Source organism: Phasianus colchicus, chromosome 15, assembly GCF_987193195.1.
Source record: "Phasianus colchicus chromosome 15, bPhaCol1.hap1.1, whole genome shotgun sequence".
Taxonomy (NCBI): Eukaryota; Metazoa; Chordata; class Aves; order Galliformes; family Phasianidae; genus Phasianus; species Phasianus colchicus.
The window spans coordinates 3,133,152-3,145,311 of NC_143450.1; the positions used below are offsets into that span (position 1 = coordinate 3,133,152).

Below are 12,160 nucleotides of genomic sequence, written 5' to 3' on the forward strand. Positions count from 1 at the left end.
AGATTATCTCAATGCACAGAACACCCATAAGCTACATAGCAAGTTGAGTCAGTGGCTGTAAGCATTAATTTTGTGTCATTTTCGCCTCAATGTTTTTCATAAGGACCTTTTGCTCTTTGCAGGACGCTGCTCCTCCTGCAGCTGGTTGCATTTTGCCCTGTTTCCTGTGGCACTGGCTTTAGGATGCTGCTGTGCCTCACCAAGGAGCACCCACACACCTCCCCGCTCCTCACTAAACACCTGTTCCTTACAGCCCAAAGATCTGGAGTTAACTCTTGCTGAAGCTGCCCACGCCAGGACTGCACCACACATCACCCCTCACTTGCTCTGTTTTCTTGCTGTCACCCCACAGGCAGAGGCCATGCAGTGCTGCCATGCTGCTCTGACCCCCAGGGCTGGCTGGGAGGCACCATAAGAGCACAGGGAGCACAGTTCTCAGCTCACAGCTCCCAAATGATCACCATAAAGATTCCTGCCCTGTGCCTCCCAAGCTGCCCCAAGCTGAGCCCAGCAGGATGCCCCGGGCTTAGGTGGATTTTCACACCTGTGTTTTTCTGCATTAAAGAAAACACAGCCTGCTTACTAGCAGCTTATAAGGACCTGCTCCTAGCTTCATTTTCCATATCCTAGATCCCAAAATTATCTCTATCTTCATGCCTCCTCCTCTGCTCCCAGCTCCATTTTGCTACAAGCAGGAGCACAGTTCGTAAGCAGGACATTTAAGTCACTTCCACTTACATCCAGCCCCAGGTTTGCATTCACATGCCTGTGTGCCAGCCCTCCACGTACTTCAACACAGCAAAAAGCACTCTGCAGACTGATGAGTTGAAATGCCTGGAAGCAAAACACGCAGAGATTGCTTTGCACGATCTCCAGCTGTAATGGCAGTGACCAGGCAGTGGACAGAGGCTGATGCACCAGAGGAGAATCACAGAATCATAGACAGAATCAGAGAAGTTGACTTACGACTTCCACTTCTTTGTTCCAGTATATAAAAGGTACTTAGATCACTCTCCTTGCCTTTTTGGGATTTGCTTCAGGAGTCTCTGCAGAGGATGCTTCCTCCTGTTGCTACAATGCCATCAGTGCTGACACAGACTTTTCTGGAGCAACACAACCCTTCCCAGAAGGGAATGCTGCCAACCAAGTGATTTTCTATATATATGCTGTATATGGATAATTATCCTATCAGCTTCCTCACATAACAGAAGCACTTCTGTAGCCAAGGGCTCACATGGTAACAGCAACCCATGCAGAAGGTGCAGGAATTTTGAGCCATTTGTTCTGGTGCCCGTTTGTGTGGCTCTGTACAGCATTTCCCTGACTTGAGGCAGTGAAAGTTTGGGGGTTTCAGGGAACAGTGGCATTTCTGGAAGCTGTTCTCCTACTGCATTCCACAGCCCATACTGTGCCTGTGAAGAAAACACACGGTCCTTGCCCACCTCTCAGCCCAGAACTGAATCTTTATCCTATCGCTGATTCTTTCTATGTAAATCCAGTGAATCAGTAGCTGCTCAGGTTTCTGACATTGTTTCTCTGCTGGCCACTCCTGTCCTGTGCTGGTTCTTCACAGTAAGCCTTCATGACACAGAACTGCAACTTCAATGTTAACTTTTACGCAGCAGCCTTCATGCAACCTGCAACCCCTGCGTGGGACTCCCTGCACTCTGCATTTTGTTGGTGTGGCAGTAGGTGTGACCAGCATACGTAACCACCTGCCTCATCAGAAATCTATAAGCAGCAAATTGCTTTTCAAGCATTTCAAAATTGGAATGTATGGATGTGGAACAGCAGTCATTAAAAGAAGACGTTAATACAAGAAGAGCCAATTTATTTTTATAAAAGATGTAATCTAATCCAAGACTCCTCTGAAGCCTGTTTAATCAGTGACACTCATTGACTGCGCAGGGTGGGTGAGCTCTGCTAAATGCTGGCTGTGCTACAGCAGCACGGAGCGAGCAGGGAAAGGGTGGTGCAGACACTGCCTGGTGCCCTCGTAAGGCAATGAGTGGTGCTCAGAGCAAACCCTGCCACTTACGGATGGGACAGCAGCTCCTGCAGGTCCATCATGCACCTATGGGGCGACAGGCTCCAGCACGTACTGTTGGAAGTGAGCACCCGATCTGTGGAAGTTCTATTCTGTAATTAGTTCCTGAAATTCTGACTACAATTTCGCTATAGATCTACAGATAACTTTAAAGGCTTTAAAGAATGAGAAAGTCAACAAATCGCTGGTAAATGCAGCTGCAAGTGGCAGCAGACTGTCACATCAAAAGGCTGCAGCGATGCTCTTTCCTTTCATGAGCCATGCTGGGGCATTTTCACTGTTGCTTCCTCAACACCTACAGCTTGTATGATCAGAAAGCTTGCTATGGCTAAGCTCTCTTCTTAGACATCTTAAATTCAAAATGCTGTTACAAAACAGCTTTCGCAGGCTCTCGAAGTAAGTGCTTCTTGGAAACAGAACTCAAAGCCAAAGTTACAAGCAAGGATCCAGGTTTTTGAGCTGCGATAAACAAAATCTTTCACTAATTTACAATTGGCAAGATCTGTGCTTAGCAAGAAGGCAAAGAAAACTTCCCCAGCGCTTTGCTAGGCAAACGGGAGCACAAGCAACTATTTCAAGTATTTCACAGCAGTACTTTTCCTCTTCCATTCAGAAAGAGACGTTCAGCATTTTATTTTCTAAACATTTAGCTGTAACGACCAAGGACTTTTGTTCCTTCATGCCGACACACGCAGACTTGCCCCTTTCCCTTCCCACCAGGGGAGGCACAAAGATGCAGGAACACAGGTAAGCCCTGCGCAAAGCTGGAAGAAATCCTTGTGCTTCAACAAGCAGAATTCCAGCAACACATGCCCTCAACCAAAAGAATGCAGGCAGGCTTCCAAGTCCTGCCTGGCTTCACAGGAAAGCACAGCGACCCCTAATGTGGTGTGATTTCAGCTCTGGGAGCCCAGCCCAGCAGCACTGACCCAGCTGGCTGCTACAGAGCACACAGCTCTTCCCAGCGGTTCTTCCTGGGCCACAAAGCAGAGTTTAAATGCTAGATTTAGTCTCCAGCTTTGCCTTCTGCATTAACTGGCTGATCACTCAGCAAACAGCAAGGCTGATGTGACTCAAATGACTTCTCTGGAGGAAAAGCAACCCAACCACACAGCCCCAGTGCTGCTGTACAGCGGCATGCTGTTGTAGTGACTTCTCCGATGAACAATTTTCCACGCCTTCTCTTTGCTGTAATAATTAAATTTCAAACCTGCGATGCCTGAGCCCTCTGGTGATGCGGGCAGTGAATGGATTCTTGTCGACACCAACAAAGCTTCCAAGCCTTGTTTGTCTGCAGAGCTGCACCATCCTGGCTTCAGCTGAAGAAGGCAAGTTATCGCAAGGGACCGACTAACCGCTCTACCTGAGATACTGCTTTTATAATTAACTCTACAGATTGATTTCCGCAGAAATCGTTCTTTAACCAGGAGTTCCCTACTCCCAGAATGGCCTCTGCACTGCTAAGCTATTTAAGAAGTTACCTGGGGACTTAATCAAGTGCATTAAATTTCAGTTTCATCCTTTCCACCACGGCAATGCCTTGAATTAAATTTCATACATTATATTTCCTTGTGATATTGATATATTCACTTGAGTTTCAGAGCGTATTATAATTACTGATTGACTTGACTCACTCTGAATCCAGCATCTTTCTGGAAAAATACCATCTAAGCAAAAAAAAAAAAAAAAAAAAAAAAAAGGCAGATAATATTGGAGTAAATTTGTATTTTATGCCTAATTTGCATGTTTGTCACCTAACAATATCCAAGAATAAACTGTGCATCTCGTCAGAAATAAACTGCAAAATAAGCCTGTAATTGCCTCTAAAAAGCAGCACCTCACTGTGCTGCTCCGTGCATCTGAAAGCATCTGGGGTTTATCTGGGGTGTTCAGTGGCAGCCGACGAGGACAGCAGCGTGCTGCACTGCACAGACTGCCACGAGACAAACTCCTGAAGTGTTAGGAGAAAGCAGATGCCATTTGTAGAACAGTTTAAATAAATGTCCCTAAATATCTCTCAGGATTCACATGTTCAAATACTCTCAGAGCATTAAAGTATCAGCCAGAGAACACAGTGCAACATAAAAGCACTCTCACAAGCCCTATGAACATCTCTGGCGTTATTTGCTAATCCCCTGACTGCCCTAAAACTCGGGCGGATCGCAGAGCGGAGCATCAGAACTGCAGGCTTGGAAGCTCAGATGTGGAACTTACATAAAGCCAAAATTCATCAGTTCCAGCCCTCCCTGTCCATATCACCACAGCTCCCAGCCACACCAGATGCATCATCCACAATCCCTGAAAACAAAGCTTAACAGCTGCACCTTGGTATTTGCGACCACAGTTTTGTGACTACTGGCTGTAGTTTCTTATTTCACGCTGACTTGGCTGCCGTGATGCTCATCTTATATGGGTGCAGACTTTTTTAAATAGGAAGCTGTTGGACAGGCAAAGAAAGAAGAGATTGAAAGAACTTACAGATCTGCACAGGTCCCTTCTGTTTATACACGTATGGAAAAATGGGAACAAATTCCAAGTACCCCTGAGATGACAACATACCTTGTTTTCACACAGTGCCATACGACCATTTTTGAGGACGTATTTTCCATTAGTATCTAGTTACCAACAGCAGCATATTTGTATGTTTTAAACCTGAACTTCCTGATGCTTTACAAGACGTAACCACAAGAACTGACAGCACAATGCAGCCCTCAAAGTTCATTCCAGTTTCTTGATATTTTAAATGCCAACAACTGGAGTATCAAAATGAAAAAGCACAGCCTGGCTCTCATATAAACCTAATTTCCTTGCTGTCGTTAAGAAGTTATTAATTAAAGGACAGTTTCAGACAGGTTGAAACTCCTCTTGCATAGCCAGTTTTTACTGATTGTGGCCCATCAGGAAGATTTATTGATGTATTTATATTCTACTTATGTGTAAAAATAACAATCACAGCACACACAAGAGCAGTGGCAGTGTCTTTACAACACATCTTCTGCAACACGAACGTCCACAGTAACCAGTAAACCTGTGTCACAGGTTACAAGAATTCCCAGCAAGAGGAACTTACAGCTACTATGTAAAGAAGAACCTCAAGATTTATCTTTATCACTCATCTAATTACTTTCTATTGTGTAGTTTCAAGTATGTAAGTCATGATGCATTTAATTCTCTACGTGCACAAAGGAAAATGTCAAGACCTGCAGACAAGTCTATAAGCAGGCATCAGAACCACTCGCCAAGTTATCCAGGCAAGGTGCAGGTCCTTATGTGCTTCATTACCTGGGGACACAGGGCTTCAAGCTGGCTGGCTGACATGCGAACCAATTTCACACCTTCCTCGTTGTTGGAGATGGAGCAGGCCAAGTTGGCAACCTGTGTCAGAAGGGGGAAAAAAGAAACAACTGTTAGCAAGTGATTTTTATTTTCTTCTACAAGGAGCTTTGTGACCAGTGACATATCACAAAATGCAAAGTGTTCACAATGATTCAGTTCTAATGAATTCTGAAATCACTAATGACATTTGTTCTGTCTCCAGTCGCAAAATATTGGATGATAAAATTGAATGACTACTCAGAGGACAGACAGCTCTGTGTCTCCACCCACCTGGTTAAGTTCTTGACAGTAAATCAGATGAGAGCATCACTGGCAGCACGTGAAGCCAAAGCTGAGAGGCCCATTCCAACTCAGTGAGTGAGACAGCAGCAATCAAACAATTTGAAAAACAACAATTCAGCTTCAACACACGTGAGGATTAAATGTTCTGATGCTTGCATGGACACTCTCTTGAAAGATCTGTACATCCAGCTTAATGTGAACCCAGAAACACCTGGAGACAGGCTTATCGTGTAATTCACATCTGCAAGAAGTGCAGAGGTGCTGCACAGCTCCCTCTGTTCTGCTGATGCTGTACAAAGCAGAGCTCAGTGATGGCACACTGGATCCTGATGCACTCCCCACTGAGGGAAGGGCTGCAGGACCCAACGGGCAGAACGCAGCCCTTGTCTGAGCTGGAATTCACCAAACAAAGCCACGTGCTGGTACAGATGACACTGAAGACCCATCCCCGCTTCCCCAAAACTGGAACAGCATCTCGTGATGCTAAAACTTTACTCCCAAACCTTGACCTGCTGCACAGCAGCACTCTTAAGTAGGCCACTCTGAACCAGAGGACCTTCTGTTACCAACTGCCTTTTAGGAGCACGCAGGACGGGGACAGCACAGACTTTTTTGGTAATTGAAGATATTCCTCGTATCGGAGCTACTCTCAGGGGAAGGAAGTCTGAAGTAAGTTACATTTTGCAGCTGACAGGTGAGTGACAAGCATGTTATTCTGAGCCATTTGAACACAGAGCTGTAAAAATAGTACGGAGTGAACTGAGACGAACACTGAGTACTGTCATTCCAGAGGCAGAGCAACCTGCAGAACCCCAGTTAAGTGTTGTAAAGCACCACCGTAAACCAGCAGATACGCAGCAGCACCACAAACCAGGTTTCTACACTGACTTTCCTCTAAAAAATGGGGAAACTCCATCCTCCCTTTAGTTCAACCACCCCGTGCATTCGTACACAAGTCACTCTGAAGTAGTACTGGCAGCTGTATCATATGCCTTCCCCCTCCCCAAGCCGTTCCCTTTACAGCAGATGTTCCCACACAGAATACATTACTGTCCCACAAACCATCAACCACATGCCAACAGACTTGAGTGGAGTGTTTCATCAATTCCATTATTAATTTTGGGACCGCAGCAAAGTTCCCATCGCAAAGCGCGCATCTTCCTTCCCCAGATCCAAATCGAGTTACAAAGGATGGAAAGCCGTCAGCTGTCAGGAGGAGAGGTATGCTTCCAGCACTGCACGACTGAGTAACCAGATGCTGCAGCATATATTTGGACAAAAACAAACCCAAGTTGAAAGGAAGACCACGCGGCATCAACACACGCCGCACAGAACTGTGCCAGCTTTCTGCAACACCACTGCTGAACTTCTCCGCTTTCTTTTCCGCCACGGTCCGTGGAGAAAAGGCCCCACACCAATAGGTGAGGCTGCTGCACGCCTCAGCTCCCTGCAGGGCTGTGCTGTGTGCTCCCAGCTCAGCAGGGGTTCTGTCACCCCGCGTGGCACAGCCACCAGCAGGGCACCCTCAGTGACACCTTGCCAGGAAGGTGCTTTCCTTTGGACAGAGGGTTGGTTGGTTGTTTTTGTTTTTTTTTTTTACATCTGCTGCATCTTAAATCCCCAGCTTGCAGTGAGCTGTAGTATATTACGCTTTTGTTTAGAGGCTCAAAAATAAAAGGACAGTAAGATGTCATGATTTAAAAGTCAAATAAAGGTTTTGCTGTTGTTTTAAGCACGGGTCATATTTTTGAGAAATACCAGTTTGCCAATACTTCTCACAGTCCGTATTTCGACGTCATTTCTGCCTCCCCAGCAGCAGTTATGGCTTCTAGAAGTGAGAAGAACACAAAGCCCTATTGAGATGGGGCTGGATAAAAGCTACATTGAGGCACTGCAGAATCAGCCTCTCCGCTATCTGGAGATGTTGTGCTCTCTCTCAAGCCAAGTGTGATGAATCAAGTACAGAGAATCCTCGCTCTGTCTGAATACAGAGAGGCAAAGAAGTTGGTAATTGAGTGTCCCCACCATGGTGCTATGCAATTTTGCTTTTTTGCACAGTCATTTTTGTACAGTCATTTTTCTTCTGAATACCTCACTGATGGCAATTCTTCTTTAGAAACGGCCCGACTGGGACTGCCAACCTTTATGAAAGAAGTGTGTGTGCTTCCGTGACTGAGCTTCCTTGGCAGTTTAAGACAATCCAGTTGCTGGCTGCCACATTCCATCCTACTTCTGTGCCTCCAAATCTGAACACTTCATTTCAGCGCGTTAGTCCAAGAGCAAGCTATTTGCTTTGGCAGATTAGCTTCTCTGCCAGATTAGCACACAAACTTCCCAGCAAACTGTGCTGAACATCAAATCTACAGCAAGAATGTCACGATGAGTTTAGAGTGCAGTGGGTCAAACCCCAAGCCCACAGCAACGCAATGCTTACTGCACAGACGCTCTCAGTCTGTTGCAACAACTCACAAACCTCCTAAAATACCACATTTACAAGTGCTACGTCAACTTATTAATCAAGCTGTAAAAGACATTACAGTTACGTATTTCAAATCGTCATTAACTAGCCAGTGCTCCATGGCACAAACTGTGGAACAGCACACAGCGGCAGCACTGGGCTCCTGGACGAGTAGGAAACTGAACTGTGAAGTGTCTGAAAGCACAGTTCATTGCTAACTCCTGCCTGGTCCCTGGCAAAGAACGTCAAGCTCCCTGACGGGGGGAGGAGAAGGAGCTCCTGGCCACACGAGCACATAATGCACAGGGCTCTGTAGCCAAGATGAAGATCAAAAGTGACTAAATTTGTTCTAAAGCATGCAGAGCATTTGGAGATCATATACATTTCTAAACCTTTCAAATAAAACAGAGCACCTCAAGCAAACAGAAGCTCCCTTCAAATCAAATGGAAATGAAATAGTTTTCCCGTCTCGCCAACAACATAGCTGACTGACATAGTAAGTGGTCAGATTTGATTTAGAAAGAACACTTGTGCTTGAGAGCAAAATAGCAATTGAATTCCCGCTGCATTTGTTCATTCTTACCATTCAATATCATCAAGCCCCTTTACATAAGCACTGCTGGCACAGGCATCAAAGGAGACAAAAAATTGCAAATAATGTAATCAGTCATAATGGCCAATTTCTTGAAAGAATTTAAAAAATACATAGGGAGGCCAAGGCAGGCTGGAAAGCAAGACAAGGTGCTTGGATAGTGCTTGCAGCACAACTAGATCAAATTAAAAGCATCTTTTTGATGCAACTTCAAGGTTCCGGTCGTTTTCAGAGTGCGCAGCCCCCTCCCAGCCCCTGCTTTGTGGATCCTGCAAGGCAGGAGGGATGAGCTTCAACCCACATCAGCAACAAGCATGCGAGGCAGCAGTGCAGGGCACAGCCAGCTGCCACTGCTCCTGCAGGCCGAGCTGACAAACCTCTGCCATGCAGAACCCCGAGCTGCAGCAACCGACCTGTTCCTGGAACTCAGATCAGCTGTTTTCAGTGATGGCACTGAGATGGAGTGACACCTCTTGAGGAGGAGCCAGTTAACCAACCCCATGCAAAGGGTCAACTGGAAGCAAGCTATCAGCACCAAGGTGCGTTTCCAAATTAAAAGAACAGGGGAAAATGATACCATCTGTCACAGTTCTCGCTATTTTTCTTCAGAATTTACTATTTTTAATCAAGAAGAGTCTCGATATTTTTGTAGTAATTTTTTCCCCCATTAGCAACAATTTGCCAGCCCACGTTTGTGTTGTCGGATGTTCCAGACAATTGCTTTCTCTGACATTAGCAGCGCTCACCTTTTTCACCTGAAATTCATTATTTATTCATTTCGCTTAAAATTTGTTCCTATGACAACTCAGGAGCTGAGCCTCCAGCAGCCTCAGCTACACCAGCGTGGGGTCAGCATGAACTTCTTATACTGCACTGCTGCAAGCCATCGAGAAATACTGCCACGGCTTTGCAGCTGTTAAAGTGCCTTCTGCACTGGACATCCTAGCTTAAGGAGCGGGGTTACTTTACACAGGACTGTTTAGTAAAGCCTTAACAAATTGCTTTTTCAATAAAAGACAAAAAACGCAGGAGAGAAAAAATGGAGCTATAATCCCTAACACATCCAGTCTTCCTTTTTTCAAGGATTTTGAAGGCTGATGCTGAAAGTGTACGTGAACGTTTCTGTTCTGTGCACCTGGGCTGCCTTCAAAGCATCACCACCACGCTTCTTGCTCCTTACCTACAGGCCCTGTTTTCAGGACAGCTTCTCCAGAAAGCCAAACACACAAAGCACACTTAAGTGGGTGCTGGATGCAACCACGCAGCGACGGTGCGATCCAAAGAAGGCTCAGTAATGAGTTTATTGTTACATAATTTATTTGAAACTGTCAGAGCCCGCCTCTGCCACATGGCATCGTTACAGATCAGGACTGTCTCTCCATGCACGGAACAAACAAGCACTAATGGAGTTTAAGAGCCTGACTACTCTTGCTTTGAAACCGTGGGTGCAAAAACAGCATTCCAGAGGTAAGAGTTTTAGTGTTCCTATTGAAAAACTCAACGCTGCAGTTGGACAATAACCAGCATCCTCTCAGCTGATGCTCACAAACCCCTGTGCAAAAATAAGACAGAACCCATACTTGTACACAGGTAATTCAGGAGTTTCAGTAACATGCAAACAACGCTCCTCAGAAGTGTTCTTAGTATTTTCATTTCTGATTAAACTCCAAAATTTCAGCTTTTTGTTCCCTTTTTTTTGTTGTTTGTTTTTATATTACAGTTTCTCTGGGAACGCAAACTCCTGCCTTTAGCAGCCAAAATTGCCCACTTAAAATGAATAGGAAAAAAAAAAGGACAAGCAGCAGCCACTGAATATTTCCCTCTTGAGGACAGATTCTCACAAAATTCAACTACAACAGATGCAATTTCCTCCTCACCCATATTAAGAAAACTGTTCTGATTCACTTGGCAATGGCCAAAGCCCAAGGAATCCATTCATCTGCAGAAACAACTGCCAAAAGGAAGCGGTGACTGAGGACTTTCAGAAGACAGGTGTCAATGAGAGTCCACACTTCTCTTTGGGGGAAAAAAGAAAAAAAAAAGGGTTTTATCATTCAGAAAGTCCCTACATGCATTAATTCACCCACGTACCCCACCACTCAGGTTGAACACAAGCATTGCAAGGTCCAGTCCTATCAGGCAGAGATTCTGCCTTCTCTCTATCATGCTGTCAGCGCCCCAGTTTTGCAGAGGCGGTTAGGAACTGTGCAGAGTGGTGAAACCAAGTCAGAGTGGGGAGGGATGGAGGAGGACGTCGGTGCAGGCCCACAGGGACGGTGCAGCAGGTCACCAGGAGCCATGCTGTCAGCTGCTCGGGGATTGTATGTGACTTAAGTAGTGGCCAAGTGCCTGCAGGTCTGCAGCAGGAACCTGCAAGGGCTCCTTGGGCAACACAGTCCCAGTGTGTTAACTTAAAATAGTGAAAGTCTTTAAATAAAACAAACAGTATACATAGAAAAACTCCCGCACGGTGAGGAATGATGGACTGAAATGGTGTAACTGCTATTTCTAGTGCTCCTATAAGCTCACAGTTACCTTCCAGCAGAAGACAAGAGCAACTTCAAGTCCTGTGCTAAACACACCGCGGGAAATTTAACCTACATGGGAAAAAACTGTGAAGCAAAATGTTTTCATTTTTTTCCTTAAAAGTTTTTAGATGATGAGAAATGGAGATTTGTTTTTATTGTTGTTTCTCTTTTAATTTGTTATTTTTTAATTTCAGTAGGCTGGCAAGCAGCAGGAAGAGGAAGGGGACCACAGAGTGCATGTGGTGAACTTTCTGCTCTACACATCTGTGAAGCAGCAGCTTCTGATTTTCAAGGGCAACCTTTCTTTTGGGATGAAACCTCAAAGCTAGCACCCTGTAAGCTGTGTCTGAGCACACACAGATCTAGTTAAGGAACAGAGCATCACATCTGGCTCTCAACCCATACGAGTTGTCCACCACTGCCTCTTCCAGCTTTCTGCTGCTACCCCACAACAGCTCTGTTCAACACTGGCAAGCTCTTTCCATACCCCATCTTTGTCCAACAGCCCACTTCGTGTTGTCAAAGTTGCAGAGAGAAAGACAACTTTTCACACTGTGGGATTTGCATCATGACAAACTGAACAGGCTCTGTTTGCTGAGCAGCAAGTGCAGAAGGGAGAGCGCTGCTCTCACCAACGGGAAGGCTTTGCAAACAAAGAAGGGAAAGGGGTGTGTAGCATAAGACACCCAGGAGGAATTTGCTAACAGCACAGTGTACCTTTATTCCCAGCTTGGTAGATTATCCTTTCTACTGACCTGACCTAGAGAGCAGAGCTGCTGAAGGAGCAGCAGTGTCTGACATGGGCACCGTGCCCCTCGGAGATGCAGCTGGAGCAGCAGATGCAAGTATTGGCACAGCAACCATCCCCTCCTCAGACAAACAAGCTAAAGTGATAAAATGTTGTTACAGGCACAGAA

General features: G+C 45.6%; 1 protein-coding gene across 2 annotated transcripts in view; it reads right to left on the reverse strand.

Annotated features, from left to right (window-relative positions):
• CTNNA1 (catenin alpha 1) overlaps window positions 1-12,160 on the reverse strand; it is a 109,188-nt gene that overhangs the window by 22,644 nt on the left and 74,384 nt on the right. For both annotated transcript variants that reach the window (XM_031597992.2, XM_031597993.2), the window contains exon 10: window positions 5,330-5,422. In XM_031597992.2, coding sequence (XP_031453852.1) covers window positions 5,330-5,422 — 93 coding nt within the window. The remainder of the gene's footprint in view (window positions 1-5,329; window positions 5,423-12,160) is intronic.